Here is a 17,825-nt window from a genome sequence, read left to right as displayed (position 1 = left end):
TTGTTTCACTCCATTTGATATTTCAATGCACTGGAAAAGCCACAACTGGTAAGTACTTGCACAGCAGGTGGTCATGGAACAGAGGAATGATTTGTATAAACCTTCTGGGGCAGCCTTGTTATTTTTAGCCCATAGACTGTGTTAACTGTTACAAAAGCTTTGGTCAAATTGATGAAAGCTGCATACAGGGCAATGTTCTATTCTAAACATTTTTCCCAGACCTGCCTTACAACAAAGGTCATGCCCATAATGCTATGACCTGATCTAAAAACACTCTATGCCTCTGGCAGATTCTCCTCAGATATGTTTATGATGAGTTTGTTCAGTAAAATGTGAGCTAACATGTTGCCTGTTGTACAGACGAGAGCAATGCCTCCATAGTTTCCACAGTCAGCTTTCTAAACAGTGATATGAGCATCTTTGAAGTTTTGTGGCATTTCTTTTTCCTTCCAAAAGCTACACAAGATGACATGAGACACCTCAACTGCCTATGGGCTTGTTCCTTTATGCAATTCTGCTGGGATACCATCCCTTGCAACTGTTTTGCCAGAGTTTAGTTGCTTGATGGCTTTTGCAACTTTCTGAACTGGTGGAGAGAGATCAAGATCCTCTTTCATGAGTTTCACAAGTCAAAGTCACGTGAGTGGCCTATTGAGTAGATTCCTGATGTGTTTGGTCCAGCCTTGTTTGAGTCTCTCCACTTTTGATGAGTGGTGTGTCATCTGCTGTTTTCAGGGGTGCTGTGCCAGATATAGATGGTCTGTATATTGCTTTGGGAGAGTCAAAAGAACATCTTTATGTGGTCTGTATCTGTGTACTGCTGGACGTCTGCAACTTCCCTGTCCCATGATGACTCCTGCCTTCTCCTTAGCTAAAGACTGGGTCTTGCTCTGTAAGTACTTAAACCTATCTTTCTTGGAGATGGAAGTGATGTGATTCTGCCCCTCAACAAACACTTTGTGCTTATCACTTAGTAGTTTAGCAAGATCTTCATTGTTCTCATCAAACCAATCTTGGTGTAACCTTTTCTTTGACTCCAGCACTGATTTAACTGTGTCTACAGTCACATGTTTAAACTGGTTCCATTTTTCTGTTCAGCTGCCAGTGACTGGCAGGCATAAACAAAGCTTGTCATCACATCATGGCTGAAACTGGATCTGACAGCTGACATGACTGAGCTTTGCTATACTGAAGGCTGTTCTATTAAATATGGGACACTTACAGTCTAGAGGTGACTACATGCAGGTTCAGAGCTGCTCTTACCAATCTGTGCTAAGAACTACAAAAAGACTCATTAAGTGAGTGGACAAGGGCACATAAGAATGAGTGGCAGGAAGCTGAAGCCAGACAAATTCAAAGTAGGCAGAACTAGGTGAAAAACAGGATGGCTAGTCATCACAACACACTACCAAAGGCAGTGCTAGATTCTAAGCTGCTTGATGTCTTTCTGGAAGGCCTCTTTTAGTCCAACACAAGTTACTGGGGTCAAAAGAGGGCTACTGAGTGAAATAGAAAGGCGTGTGGTATACAGCAGAGCAGACAATCACCTCGGGTAATGCCAGTGTGCCAAAAAGTTACTTTAATTCCCCTATGATTTTATGCAAAGCACAGTCTAGGGAATTACAGTTTCTTCCTGGGAATTTAAGGCTATCATTTTTAAACCCAGTCTTCCAAAAACACCCTTTGTAGTACTGATCATTTTAACAACCTGTACCACGACGGTCTACAAAACCCCACTTCCCCTAGGCTCCTAGGGGTGGGGGGGGCATAAAATTTTGTAAGGGGGGCGTGGCACAATGGGCTGCTTTGTCTCAGGCCCATCCGTCTCATTAAATATGTTGAACTATGTTACTGCTTCTATGTACGTGTATTCACAGCAATATACCAACTAATAACGTTTTTACATTCTACATATTTTCTTACATATGCTGATAGGGTAGGGTTTTTTTTTCATAATCAATAAAATCAAAATGTCCATCAGTGGATTACATTAGGCAGGTTGGAGGTGGAGGAAGCTGCTAACTGCAAACATGAAAAGTGGAACCTGACGCAAAATTTTATCACCCCTGCCCTAGGGTGTTGTGAGGATTCATGTCTGCAAAGATCTTTGAAGGTGCAACACAAAATATTTTTATTACTTTAACTAACTGATACAATCACCATTTGCTACTGGACAGTCAATATCCCAGTTTGCTGTATTTTAAGGTAATTATGCAAAGAATTTTGGTTAATTCTTGTGGCTTTCAACTTGCACCCTTACCCTGAGGTTCAGAGTGAGCGTATGCCATTCTCTGGCTCGCACACCAGATACGCCTTTCATCAGTACTTCCTTTCCAGCTGAAACACATAAACAATATTAAATCGATAAAAGCTTCCAAATCCAGTACACATAACAGAGACCTTCCTTTTCTTGGCTGAATATTTAACACCTGATATTCAGAAAAGCTGAGAACCTGAAACTTCTGTTGAAATATAGGTGGGAGGAGAGACTCCAAACTCCTGCGGGGAGTGGGGGAGGAGTCAGACCCTTAAACAGAACAACCAAGATATACTGTTACGATAGCCAAACCATTTGTCCTTCCCCTAGTTTCATCAAAAATAATAGCAAGTGTCTGTGGGAGATCAGTTGCCTCTGTCAACATTACGTCACAGATGGGTGGCCAAGTTAGTCAGTGGCTTCACCCAAGGAAAAAAAGCAAGCAATCCTGTAGCACCTTAACTAACAAGTTTAAGTCACCGGAATTACCTGAGACATGGACCATTCTGCTCATAGAATTTTGTCCCAGGTTGATCGTAAAGTTGAAAAAAATGTTCTGTCAACAATATGGTTCAGGTTGAGCCTCTCTAATCCAAAGCTCTCTTGTCCAGCAACATCTGTGATCCAGCATGATTTTAGTTAGCTGGATAACCACTTATCATGGATATGGCCAAGTTTTTCATGGTCCCATAAAGTTTGTTTACAGGCACCAGTCCTGGTACTCAGTGTTCTATGCTGTTGTTTAGCTATACGCTCATCCCTCACTATATGAGCACAACTGGTTCCTAAATTTCTGCTCATAGGCGAAAACTCATGAGAGAGACACTAAATTCCCATTAAAATACATGTAAAAGTCTCCAATTCATTCCAAGTGCTCATAACTTGACATAAACCAGTTGAGTTCAGGCACTTTTCTAAAGTATTTGAATAGTTTGACACCAGAAATAGGATGTAGTGTATGTATGTAGAGCAGGGATTCCCAAATATGGGTCCCATTAGATTTGTTAAAGGTCACCAGCTGGGCAGTTCCCAGCTACATGTGGCTGTTAAAGAACCCAGTTGCAGTTTCCTAACACTGCTTGCGCAGGCAGATATCGAGCAATAGAGATAGCTGCTGGAGATGGCAGCGCTCTCTATCACTAGGGATAGCAATTACCTTATGCCTAGGTGCTGAAACCTTAATACTTGAGTTAATTGCTGGGAGCAGGAGGGCTGAGTGAGCCACCCAGCCTAGCAGCCCCAGTGAAGAGGCTGCAGGAGGAGGAGGAGTGTCTAAGGTGTTGAGGGATGCAGAGTGGGGTCTAAGACTGGGGGAAGGTTGGGGCTGCAGGGGGTGTTGTAAAGCTGGGGGCAGTTTGGGGCTGCTGGGGGGAGGGGAGCTTTAAGGCTGGAGGCATTTTGTGACCTTGCAGTGGGGGGTGGGGGGCGGGGAGGATTAAAACCTAGCCGAGGGTGAGGTCTGCAGGGCGGGTGGGGGGTCTAATACAATAAGCCTTCGAGTTACCCAGGGGTTGTTCCTGCAACCGCTGCATAACTCGGATTTTCCTGCAAGGGGAGGGGAGCCAGGAACAACCAGGGCTGGTCAATTTCCTGGCTCCCAGAGTGGCAGGAGCTGGGAACCAAGGGCAGGCTAGTTCCAGACTCCATGGCTTGCAGGGCCAAGAAAACTGATCAGCTCATGGCCAGTCAGTTTCACATTCCCACCAGTGCAGGGGAGGGAACCAGGCCAAGAGCCTTCTCCCTCTCTTCCCCCAGCTGAAGGGCTATCAGACAGCTGCATGTCTGAGGGCATAGAAGGAAAAGGCTCCAGCTGCATGGCTGCAGGTCTCCCCGCCCCCCGCCTGGGACTCCATGGCTGGCTCCACTCCAGCCACAGGGCTGCAGGTCTCCCCACCCCCTGGCCAGAGACCCCGCTCATATAAGTGGGGGAAGTTCACTCATATAGTGAATAAAGGTAGGTATATATGTTTCCATGTTTTAGAGACTACTCATTAGTAAAGTACTTGTTAAATGAGGGATGAGTGTAATTTACCCCTAAATGTCTTCCAAGAGCTCAGTAAGCAGTGAAAGTGTTGGTAATGTGCTAGACAATGTTGACGTCCCATAGTCCGGCAAATTGTCTCAGTGGGCAGTGGTCAGGTCCCAAGGGTGCCAGAAGAGAGAGGTTCAACCTGTATTTGACTAAATTTAGAGCGCAACCCCAGTGCTGTTTTTTTCTTTATGTACCTACCATATGCCAGAAATTGGGTTTAATATATTCTTAAATGAAAACCGTCGCACCAGCATGTATTTAAGCAGATCAGAACTCTGACAGAAGACCAGGAAGTCAAATGCTACAGAAAGTAGTGTTAATGATTCAATAGATACCTTCTGTCCTGTGTGTGAGAACTGAATGGATGTGCTACGTAATCAAATACCCTTTTGCTGAAAGTATCTTCCAGGCGGCAAATAAAACTGATGTCCTGACTATTTATGATTCACTCATTCATCTTCCCACGGAGCAGAGGTTTTAAACCATATTCTGTCTACCAAAAAGTCCCCTTGTTTCTGCTAGATAAATTCTTATCACCCTACCAAACCGATAGTGTACAGCAGTACTGCACAATCTACATAAATTCTCACACCACATCCACCACCCGAGTATCTAAGCACATGCACGGACATCTTACGTCAATTATACTAAGCATACAGCAGAACCAGTGACTACTATTATGAATAAAAGAAGCCACGTATGTATCCATTAACCTGAAAGCAATATGCACAAGAAGGATACATTATAAACCCATTGTCCTGTAAAGACTCTTCACATATGAAATTAAGCATCCTGCATTTTTTCTAGCTTTTTCTTCAAACCTTGAAGTTGACTTTACTTCAAGCTTAGATATAACCAAATGTCAGCCCTATAAGGGGGCAGTTGTTAATAATGATGAGTTACTTACAGATATCACCAGTGACCTGGTAGGTGCCATCTGCAAACACCCAGAAGAAAAGTCCTTTGCTACGTCGAACATATATCCCACCATTTTTTACTCTTCCTGCAATAAACACACCTCCATTGCCTAGACGCTCGATGAAGACATCACAAGTTATTGTCACATTTATCCTGCAAGAGAAAGTTAACACTTCATAAAGAAATGAGCATAAACATGTTACTCTGCTATCCTTAAGTCTTGTCTGTATAGCTATAGATATCTATATAGCTTGACAGCCATTTCAGTGATACAAAATGGAGAAATACATTATTTATTTACTTCAATATGAAGATTCAGTCCTCCAACTGTTTCATCAATGTGAGCAAAATAGCTTTGGGACATCCCACCAAATCTCTCAAACCTTCGTCTAGAGGAATGGAATCAAACCCAGTATTTCAGGTCTTATTGTCACTGCTGTTAAAAATACAAGATTAACCTCTGTCTCTACAGAGCTTTGCATACAAGGCAAGCATAAGGAAACCAACTCCCAGCTGACAGACCAACTGTATGACCAAGGGTAACTCACATCAACTCCCTGCCTGTGAAATGTTTAAGACACTCACCCACCTTTGCAAAGCACTAAGATTTAGGGATAAAAGCAATATAGGAGTTGGCTGCTTGACCGCCATGATTGTCTCATCTGACCTCCTATATAAAATGGGCCACAGAACTCCCCTGCAGTTTTCTTTTTTGAACAAGAACATCCTAGCGTGATTTAAAGATTACCAGTGATGGAGAAGCCACAATGGCTCCTGGTAAATTGTTCTAATGGTTAATTACTATGACTATTAACAATGTAAGCTTCATTTCTGGTCTGAATGCGTCTAATTTCAGCTTCCAGCTGTGTTATACCTTTGCTCTGCTAAACTGAAGAGCACATTACTAAGTATTTGTTCTCCTTGTAGATACTTAGTGACTAATCAAGTCACGGCTTAACTTTTCCCTTTATTAAGCTAAGTAAATTGAGTTCTCTGCATCTATAACTACAGGGCATGTTTTCTAATCCTTTACTCAGTCTTGTTACTATTCTCTTCACCTCACCAATTTGTCCAATATCTTTCTTGAACTATGGGCACTAAAACTGGCCACAGTATTCCAGGGAGAAATCCTAGTATACTACAAAGTAATTCATTTTCCTGGCATTAGAATATAAAGATAAGCAGTTTACCAGGTAAAATACACAACATCTTTACACATTACCAAGCTACTTTCTTGTTCATATTTTTAAAAAAAGGTTTGAAAACACAATGTATAAAAATTGAAGTTCCTTACGACAAATTACATTAACAGAGATAGGGCCTCAAGGCCAAATACTCAAACTTTCACTGTTCAGAGAGGCTATGGCTACACTAGCCACCCCCTTTTGAAAGGAGGATGCTCATGAGACACTTCAGGATATGCTAATGAGGCACTGCAACGAATATGCAACATCTCATTAGCATAATGGCAGCCACAGCACTTTTGAAAGTGCCACTTTTGATCACACATTCGGCTCATCTACATGGGGTCCTTTTCAAAATAGGACCAATAGGAATACAGGGATTTCAAAGCGTGCAGCGTCCTTTCAAAAAGGACTCTGTGCAGACAAGCCACACATGATTGACAGCAGCACTTTCAAAGTTCTGCGGCTGCCATTATGCTAATAAGGCATTTGCACATTCATTGCACTGCCTCATTAGCGTATCACAAGTGTCTCATGAGCATCCCCCTCTGGAAAGGGCAGTGTAGTGTAGACATACCCAGAGTCTTGTTAGTTAAGACGTTAGTTGGCAAATACCTCTTATTAGAAGGTATGTCTGATGCTTGGCTACTTTGTAACATTGTTAAAGGATGGATAAGTTTCTCAGTTACACAGATAATCAATACATACAGGATTAAAAACAGCACAAAACACTTCAGGAAAAACTCAGCTGAAAGTGCACACTGATAGCACACAACGGCAAACAGAGAGAGACCCTTTTCTCATGCCATCATTCAGACTGCATGTAAAAAGCAAGGAAGAAACACACACAGATCTATCCAAAGTTTTTGTCACAGACCATGGATCACAAGGGTCCACACAACAATAAGACCAAACAGAGAATGCCACTAAGGAACAGAGAATTATGAGGCACTCCAGGAACAACAGTCAATGCAAAAAGAAGTTAATGACTTGGAAGTAGAACTGTGATAGATCTAGCTGGACCTAAATTCCCCAAGATGAGATTATAGGCTGATTCAACACTCCACCTCACCATTTCAAAAGCAAAAAGTATGAGGACAGAGTATATCAAAGGACGACCACTTCAACAGGCTAAGGCTAGCCTTCTACTGGAATGAAACAATAAAATCAAAAGGGCAGTAATTAGATGAAGCAGGTATATAGAACTAGTGATTGAACTGAGAATATTGAACTGCTCATATTCAACACATAAGAATATGGAGTTGCAAATGTGCAAACATCTTTGTTTTCCATTTAAATCAATATTTACCCAAAAAACAGGATTAAAAGAAGGTGATTACTTCCTGATTGTCACCCTACTTTTGCATCATTTAAATATAAAAAAATAAAATAAGTTTTATTAAGGATGTACACCTTTATCATGCAATGCATTGTAGCTATACTATTATAAAAGGAGAGCTGTCTGTCTGTCTGTCCGTCTGTCCTACTGTAGTCACTCCTATAGTAATGAGAGGACCTGACAATCAGACCTGGTGTAAACCTAAAGGCCTCAAGCTGAAACAACATAGGGTTAAAGCAAAAATAGTGAGCTAGGTAGATTCTGCTCACAGGAATGCAGCAAGAGACAGGGCTGATAAGTAACAGGCTTAAAAGCACCCAGCGCCAGGCAGCCAGTGATAAACATCTTGCTTGGTACCATACACTCCCCACAGATAACAGCTCAGCATCGGGTACGTTCCAACCCAAGTTCAGGAACAGGTCGTTATTAAAAGCATGATGGACGGTGTTGTTTTGATGGTACCACCACTATCCCCAAGTTAGTGGGTAGGTCCAGTTACTTTGGGGGGGCGGGGTTTGACATATTACAATTAAGGGTTGTACCTGGATACATAATGGGTACGTAACTTGTTTGTACCTGAGTATAAAAGTAAATGTCACACTGAATGTATTACCTGGTTTTAGGGGACAGTTTTGGGACACTCCAGCCCCCTGGAAATATACTGAGGCCATTGTTGCAACGCATGCAAGCACCAAAATAAAACCATAGACAACTAATCTAGGTGCCATGGTGGGGTTGGAGACCAAAGTCAATTACAATAAAATCTGGCTTCAGTTCCTTTGTCCCTCGCTTGATTTGTGGTTCTTGGGGGCTCTCTGAGGTCTGCAGTGTTGGCTAACTGCAGAGCTTACACTGCTTTCCAAAGAGAACACATGCATGCAGCCAAGGTGATTAACATCAAACAGAGCAGACTAGACATCCGAGCACCACTGGTAATTATGTCCCAACTACAACTCCCAGAGTGGGAGTGCAGTCTGCCACTCTCCGCACACGCCCCACCAAACTCATTAGCAAGCAATACATAAATTACAATAATTTGGACATCTATATATGGATAGATGTTTCTGCTAAAGATAATTAAATATTTGAGGGGAAAGTGTGACAGTAGCCATCAGCAAGAGTTGGTGGCTACACTCTTTAGGTCACCTAATAATTTATCTTGAGAACACTTAATATGGAAGATACACACAAACAGGCACACATGCACGCTGTGAAGCACATCCTCATCTGCTCTACCTGCATCTGATGAAGTGGGTCTTGCCCACAAAAGCTTATGCTCATACATTTCTGTTAGTCTATAAGGTGCCCCAGGACCCCTCATTGTATCTGAACATACTGAGACATCTCATGCCAACCCCATACACGTTTCAAGCTGGTAGCAATAGTATAAAGATTTGATTCAATACAATGGGAAGAAAAAAGAAAAATGAAAATATATCAGAGTGTTTCACAGCTTAAGTACATAGACTTCACGTTAAGACAGTGTTTATAAATATTTTAAAATACTGAACATTATTATTAAATGAAATATTTATGGGCTAAGAGTTCTAAGTCTATAGAAATAAACTGTTTATTTAAATGAGAAGTTTAACTTGATGATTAGTGATACATTGTATTCTTATAGTTGACATTGTGTTTTGAGTTCTTTTTTTAATTCTGCAGCAGATCACACTGCATTCTATTCATCAAAGCATCTACTGAATATGCTCCCCATCCTTCTGTCTGCCAAAATAAACTCTGATGTTTGCCCAGAAAAAAAAAAGATTTTCAGCTGCTTTTGATGCTGTACAGATTAAACCTCTCTCATCCAGCACCCTGGGGACCTGACCAGTGCCAACTAAGAGAATTTGACAGATGATGGGATGTCAATATTTTCTAGCACATGACCAACTTTCACTTTCTGGGCTCTTGAAAGACATTTAGGAGTAAATTACACCTAAATAACAGCACAGAACACTGAGAGCCAGGACTGAGAGCTGTAAAGAAACTTTAAGGGACCCAGGGAAACTCGACCACACCCATAATAAGTGGTCAGCCAGCTAACTAAAATCATGCTGGATTATGGAGTTTGCTAGATGAGACTGTTCCGGATTAGAGATTTTCAACCTGTACCAAATACCAGTAAATTCCTTGAGGGGGGAAAAAAAAAGTAAAGAAAATAAAGGGCCCTATTAATCTGAAGGAAGTCAGAATAGTAACATGGAGTAGGAACATTTTAACAATACTATGGGACAAAGAGATACTGAAAATCAGAGAACTCAAAATTCCTGCTTGTGATCTTCACCAAGCAACCTCTGAACAACGTTGGTTCTGTATTCCCTCTTTTCTCCTGTTAGTCTTTTTAGGTAAACCAACAGACCACCAAACTCAGAGTGTCTCACTAGACTGTCTCTGTGTTCATCGGGTTACTAACATCCTTTGACCACTCTTGCTGACTGATGCATCCACAGACATCTCTCCCAGGAATACAGTATTCCATGTGCTCTACAGTTCAATATAGTTCCTTTTTCAGGACTGAACAGAAGATGGCACTCTAAGACTAATGTACCCCACTTCTCTTTCAATTACAAATCATCTCTCTAACATCAAACATTTACATTGACATTGTCGCACACAAACAAGCCTGACCCAAAGCTTTTGCATCTGACAGTCATCTTGCACACTTCCCCACTTGTACAACAGATCATTCATTCAGCCTGGCTACAAACACAGATATCTGCACTGGATTCACAAAAATCTGACCTATACCTTACAATCAGATTAGCATTTATATTTTCACTCTTCCAAATCAAAATCATTCCTATACTTTACATTCAAAAGGACAGATGTGTACACTCAAACTATCCCAGGTGTGGATCAGTCTAGCTGTATTAGTTTTGGAAAGAAAATTCAAAACATAACCTGTCCAATGGGAGGGGATGGAACAGCACAGGACTGTGAATACTTGGGTTAAAATTAGTCTCAGAAGAATCAATGTTTTTAATCAATAAATGTCAGCAAACAATGATTTCACCACATGCGTGTGCACGCACACACACACACACACACACACACACACCCACCCCCCCCCAGTGGAAAATATTTCCATTAATAACTGAAATTTACAGATAGGCAAAAATTGCAATTTTACAGTTTTAAGGATATTTAATTTGTATGTTTTGATATATGATTGTCTTTTAACAATTACAAAACTTTACCTTTTTCATCCTACCAATAAATTGTGTGATGCCCTCGCAATAATTTTCTGCAACTTGAAAATGTAAATAAATAATATCAATGTTTATTTTTATCATCAATTAAATCTTTAAAAAAACTAAAAAAATTCTGTAAAAGTTGATTCAACATACCATTTAAAGTCACCTATAATGCTGATGGTCTGGTCTGCATCAGAAGCCCAGGTGATGGGTCGCTGAACCACTACTTGGCGGAGCGTGAAATTGTGATCCCCTGGATCAGAATTGTTGACAAAGTACTCGAATACTCCAGTCTGATCAGCAAAATAGGGAGCCTCACTGAAGGGTGGATTATCTATTGAAAGAAGAAACAAATCCAACAGTGACAGTTATAGTTATTTCTTTCAGCCCCCTACACTCCACCGTTTCAGAAAGTTCTCATAAAATAGTCTTCATATTTATGCTTTCTTTCTATCCAAGTACCTGTGCTTGAGAATCAACAGCAGTGCAAAATGATGGTCTGGTTTTCAACCCAGAATTTTTTTTTTTTGCCAATACTTTTTGTCCCCCCAAGAATTATCAAGAAAAAGCATGAATGAATTGTGTGTGCAAATGGGGGCACAAACTCAAGTTCAACCACACCCAATGAAACGTCTGCCACAAATTAATTTACTTCTTATAGTGCTACCACACTTTACTTTACCCAACTTGAAAGAATAATGTTTGTCATCACTGCTTGTTTTGTTTTTGTATTTTCTTCATCATGTGCAGTGAAACCGGACAGACTTGGGCATGAGGCATAGGACAGTGGCACTCAACCTTTCCAGACTCAAACCCTTTCAGGAGTGTGAGGGTATGTCTACATTACCCAGAAGATTGACCCACTTAGGGTTAATCTTCCAGGGTTCAATTTTACACACCTGGTAGAGACACATGAAATCCAAATTATCTGGGGTCCGCAGCCGACCCCCGTACTCCTCAATATTGTGATAAGTAAGGGAGGTTGACGTGTTTCTCCCATCAACCTCCTTCTTTGAAGATGACCAGGTAAGTAAATTGCAAATAAGTTGATTCTAGCTACTCAATGGCTGTAGCTAAAACTGTGTCTGCAGTCAACTTACTTGCCTAGTGCAGAATGAGCCTGATTTGTCTTGTGTATCCAAAAGTTTCACCTCACTTAAAAATTACTTGCTTACAAAAATCAGACATAAAAACACAAAAAGTGTCACAGCACATTATTACTGAAACCACTGGTTACTTCCTAATTTACCATATAATTATAAAATATGTCAATTGGAATATAAATGTTTTACTTACTTTTCATTGTATAGGGGTATAGATAAGTATAAACAAGTCATTGCCTACACAAAATTGTACTTTGAACTGACTTTGCTAGTGCATTTTATGTTGCCTGTTTAAATTAGGCAAACATCTAGATGAGCTGATATACCCCCAGAAGACCTCCAAGTCTCCCCAGGGTATGCATCCCTTCATTGAGAGGACTAATGCATAATGCTTCCTCTTCAGGACTGGTATGTATATTACGAAGGAATGGACAGCTCTCATGGAGTCCTTCAGTGAATAAAAAGACTCATCTGTTTTGTGATGAAAAAGACTGATTTTAAAGGGCAAGCTGGGCATAGCATTTTGTAGTCCCTGGGGAGTCCCAAAGATTCCCACCTGATACTGCTTCAGAATCTATGGTATCAGAAGAGTTGGCTGCAGTTTGTTAACAAGGTTCTTGGCCACCAGCCTGCCTTTGTCAATAAAAGCTTAAGGTGTCCATATCCTGGGATAACTTCTCTTCGGTTCATTAACTTAGATAATTTAAAAAAATCTCGTTTGTCAAGAGGGTTTGATAGCTGCACATTCTATACTGAAGGCTGGTGACAGTAAATACTTATCTCACCATGAAGTCTAAACACTTGTCATCTTTATGAGCTAGGGTGGCTTTTGAATACAGCTGTCTGGACCCTTCTGTGCTGCTTGGATAACTAGGGAGATCAGGGTAAAACAGAAATAAAATCTGCTCCCTTTGACAGGAAAAAGACTTTTCCACCTGCTCAGAAGCAGAGGCACAAGTGGCTAACACACACCATACAGTACTCGGTGGTTCCAATATGGCCACAGTGACTGCATATGCTATTAAGCTAGGCCTAATGGACTGTACAAGGTCCAATAGCTTGAATTAGGAGCCCTGGTCTTCCCTACGGGGATCTAAAGCAATTACGCTACTCTCTGAAGCAGCTTTTGGAACTGTTAAGGGTTTTCTGCAGGACAAGGTAAGACTGAAGCAATTGTTTTTTGTGAGCAAGCAAGAAATCTGTCAGTACCAGTGGATCTTCCTCCTCTTCCACAGGCTCAGGATGACTGATCTTCTGAGAGAAAGGGTGGTCGGACTTCCCTACCGGAACATACAGGCCCTTTTCCTTGTGTGTACAGGTTCCCTGATCCCAGGAAGGGCAATATGAAGGACTGAAAGGAGGTTGTGGTGATCCCTAATGTACAGGGTACCAATAGTCTAAGGAGATCTCCACATAGGCAAGTGAGATTGGAAGTAGGAGGCACTCAATCCTTTGTCCAGAATAAACGCCTTCATTGGAGAGGAAAATAGTTTCACTGGAACATTAGAATCTCTAAAATAAAAGGTTGGGAATGGTTCCATTGGTGATACCATTGTAAGAAACTGCAGCCAGCAAAATGGATTAAGAAACTAGATTCTCCCAGCACTAGAATCTCCTTTGAAAGGGCTGGTCCCAGCAACAGAGGGGGCTGTGAGTCCAAGAGTGCAAACATATATTATGTTGCTCCTGAATCAGACAGTGAGCTATTAAACATACTTTGATATCTCAGGCTGATATAAGTGTGCAGGGGCCTCACTGGCCTAGATCCAACTGAAGCCTCATAACACATTCCAATAGGTGCTTCCCATGTCAAAGTTCTCATGTCTGTCATGTTCCTCTGAGTCAAAAAAAAAGTGGCTTATATTGCACTTTGTGAAGACAGGAGCTTCTATAAGGCAATAAAGGAAACACTGGTGGTCAATACTGAACAAAAAGGAATGGGAACAAGTGATGCAATTCTTAAAGCCTGGACATAAACCAAATCCTACACTGAAGATTCAATGGACTGACAGTTTAAACAATGAAGAATATTAACAATACAAAAAATTTAATAGTTACCAGAAAGAACTTCAAAGAGGATCAATACCAGACACCGCAGAATTCTGATTCAGGCCATGTGATCGTAAGAAGGAACTGAAGATCTGTCGGTCTGGATTGCTACCTAACCCTTTGGTACAGAGCACAGGGAGAACATCTGCACAGGTGCAAGCCAGCAGACACTACTTGCTAAAAATCTACATATGCAGGCGTCATGCACAGCCACAGCAGATCCTCCCATCAGCATAAGGAATCCACCTCCGACAAGGGACAGTAGCTAGACTGGAGGAAGAATTCTCCCATTGACCCCATGCTGTTTACTCCAGGGACCAGATCAGCTTAAATACGTCACTTAAATGGGTGGATCTTTTCACATCCCTGAGGATGTAGCTGGGTCAGCCTAACTTGTTTGTGTAGACTAGGCCATATTAATGTGAACCACTCCCCTAAGCAGTGTAGCTCTTCTGCTTGCACAGGCAGCACAGACCTTAAGAAATTAGGAGTCAACTTACAAATGCTGAAATCATCCTTGTAATTTGTTGGAAAAGGCTTGGATGGGGGAGGATCTGGATAAGTGCCTTTCTGGCCTGTCATGAGGGTGGTTAAGGTGTAGACTTCATCCACATCCAGATTTAAGCTGAACACTCCTTCATTTACCTGGAATGAAAGAAAGCACAAGCTAAAGAAGGCAATGAGTGTGTGCCAAGATTCTGCAGCATCTCCTTTGAGTTAATACAAAAGCCAGCATCTACTGTCAATGAATTTAATCTCTTCCAGATACGCTGAGCTTTGTCATTCCATTCTCCAGTTAGCTTTAACACTGCAAACTACCTATAAATGAGTTAATGAGGCACAACCCCATTCGTCCATTCTGAGCATGAAAGACATAAGGGAGTTACAGTGAAGATGGGAAGCAGCAGTTTTGCACTACAGGGATCCATCTGGAAACATCCATTTACACCAGACCATATGCAAGGTCTCATACTACTGAGAACAGCTTTGTGAGAAGTAGCATTTATCAAGGCAATCAGCACCTGGCCTGCAGAAGCTTCTCCATTTTCCTATCTTCCCATTAGTTGGGGTATAACATTCACTGGCACCAGGGGTGGGTCCGTTACCACAAACTACTTCTAAATGTGTGGGAAGAACACCAGACAAGCAGCAGAGCTCAAAAATAATATCAGGTTGAACTTGTGAAGATGAGATGTGGGAAAGGGGATGGTCCTGTCCAGAGAAATAAGGCCTGGATCCCCGGGGGCAGGAGGGAGGAGAAATCACTGTACAACAGAGTGCAAGGTTGATGCAGTCTAGCATAGATGCAAACATCAGGGACACAAGTAGTGTAAGCGCTGCACTGTGAAGTAAAGGATTCCGTCCACTCTGCACCTGTTCCAGGATTCAAGTGTATACATAAGAAAGGGGAAAGGCCTGGGGAAAGCATGAGTATATCTGTATGTTAGTGAGTCACTAAACTACATCCTTGTTCCTGAAGATTCACTCCAGCTCCCATGAAAGACAGATGTGGCAGTCATGCAGCAGGACTCTTGCTAACAAGAATATCTACTTCCCTTGGACTCCCCATCCTGCTCAACACCTTATGATTACACAGGGAATACTGTACACCTACATCATGCAATGTCAGGCCCAAACAGACATATTCTCTTCTCACACTGGGGTAAATGTGAAGTGCACTTTAACATTCCACAACTGAACTGGATAGGATTAGACCCCTTTGAACAAGCCAGAAGCATCAAAACTTTTTGTGTGTATATACCAGGTTTTCCTTCCACATCCCATCAGTTACCCAGAATAATAAATCACCACCACCACCGCCGCCTCCCCACCCCCCAAATAAATAAATAAATGAAACCTTTAATCGTGATCACTAAGTAACAAACTCACCTTTACTGGAGGAAGTGGATGGAATAAGGTGGAATTCACAGATTTGAAGCCAAGCTTAGTATACCACATTTTCAGAGTTTTCACTTTGTGCTAGGAAGAAATATACAAAAGCTTTCATAAGACTCTTCTTTGGAAATATTGAGGATTTAGAGATATTAAATCTGTTTTAGTGAGATGTTGGGTGGACATCCTGAGAGACAACCATTCTTTGCTTGTCCACAGACCAGCTATAGCATGGACAGTTGCAGCTCACAATTCCCACTTCGTGGGTCTCAGCCCAATATGCAAGAATACCCCCTTTTTTTTTTTGGAACATGGAATTAACTCTTAATAGCCCACTGACACCTTTGCTTCTGTCAAGAATGGTAACAACATGGCCAATTAGCACCAGCTATGATGTAGGTTACAGTACAGATATTTACCTCCAGCAGCTGGGCTTAGATTGCCTCACTCCTTTCAAAGAAGTATCCAGACAACTAAGTTTTGGTCACTAGTGCCTGGACCTAATTATAACCATAAACACCACGGCTGGTGTATCCTAGTGCTATAAGAATACAAGGACAACTATCATTCTGTTACTGAAAAAAATCATTCACCAAATTTCTTGAGTTTGAATTTAGTCACAGTGAAATCAGGAAGAGAAAATACAGAATTCGAGATGTGGTATGTCAACTGTCCCTACAGGATCTCTAATACAGCCTGCCTGGCAAGCTGTAGGCCATAAAAGCAGGTCTATGTGGGTACTAGCAGAGACTGTGATCCAAGAACAGTGCTTGAGGACTGCTGACAAGTCTTCTATTTCATTATTCAAGTGGGGAATGATGGCCCAGGACCACAATAGGCTGTACAGCTGTGAAGGAAGAGGAACCAATCCTACTAGAAATGAAAAAACTTAGAGAGTTTGAAATACTTTCACCTTCTGATAAATAACTCCCCAAATCTACCATTTATTGTAGACTATTTTCCATGGCTACTGGAGTTCCAGTCATACTTTTCTCACCTGAGCTGCATTTATTCACCCACCCAGCCCCAGAGAGATATCCAGCATATGTTTACATAGAGCAGAACTGTTTAGACTGGACTGTAGGCCTTTACTTTTTGGCAGAAGAGTTACAGGAGGTGGCAAGTGAAACAACGTTCCATAAAAAGAGGATCTGTCACCATTAAGTGAGAGGATTAACCATGCCCACGTGGGAGAAAGGAAGTGGTGGATTTCCAGGCCCAATACAGGAAAGCGTTTTCCTTGCCATTTCACCAAAAGTATTTTCAGGCAAACAATAAGGAAAAAACAGTGGCGTTCTTTGAATGCCCTTTTTGGGGTGGGGAAGTCAGTTGTCAGTAGGTGAAGGTAATCATACCATGACACATAGTTATTGTGCTCCTAGAAGAACATTTAAGTCTTACACATCCGTAGAATGAGAAACACAGTGCTCATCTTTCAGCATGCAAAATATAGTACTTCACTATAAAAGTTAAAGAACTTTCAGTTATCCGTAGTAGTCAGTCCCCTCTCTTTTATGTGAATACAATTAGATGTCAACATGAACAAAGCTGGTTCATTACGCAGTGACATCTTGTTTTACTATAGGCCCCGGGTACACACACACCACACTAAATGCAGCAGCCCAATGTCCCTGAATGACTTATACAATATATGCAAACAAATAAACATTTGCTTACAAAGGATCCCTTGAGGTAGAAGGTTGCTTTTTGAGGTGACACATGGAAGGGACTCAATGGAGGCCTGATACATGGAGAGTGATGATAAGTCTGGAAAGAAAACGAACAGAACAAATGACAACCTACATCACTAAAATTGGTCATTTGCCTATTTTGATGAATTGTCTTTTCTTAACAAA

General features: G+C 41.5%; 1 protein-coding gene across 2 annotated transcripts in view; it reads right to left on the bottom strand.

Annotated features, from left to right (window-relative positions):
- Positions 1 to 17,825, bottom strand: part of GALC (galactosylceramidase) — a 62,144-nt gene that overhangs the window by 4,033 nt on the left and 40,286 nt on the right. For both annotated transcript variants that reach the window (XM_074998776.1, XM_074998777.1), the window contains 6 exons: positions 17,647 to 17,736; positions 15,967 to 16,056; positions 14,577 to 14,721; positions 11,078 to 11,258; positions 5,197 to 5,360; positions 2,261 to 2,337 (listed from right to left, as the gene is read on the bottom strand). In XM_074998776.1, coding sequence (XP_074854877.1) covers positions 2,261 to 2,337; positions 5,197 to 5,360; positions 11,078 to 11,258; positions 14,577 to 14,721; positions 15,967 to 16,056; positions 17,647 to 17,736 — 747 coding nt within the window. The remainder of the gene's footprint in view (positions 1 to 2,260; positions 2,338 to 5,196; positions 5,361 to 11,077; positions 11,259 to 14,576; positions 14,722 to 15,966; positions 16,057 to 17,646; positions 17,737 to 17,825) is intronic.

The sequence above is a fragment of the Carettochelys insculpta genome, chromosome 6, assembly GCF_033958435.1.
Source record: "Carettochelys insculpta isolate YL-2023 chromosome 6, ASM3395843v1, whole genome shotgun sequence".
Classification (NCBI taxonomy): Eukaryota; Metazoa; Chordata; order Testudines; family Carettochelyidae; genus Carettochelys; species Carettochelys insculpta.
Note: the sequence above shows the minus strand (reverse complement) of the source record. Positions and strands in the feature narration are given on the sequence as shown.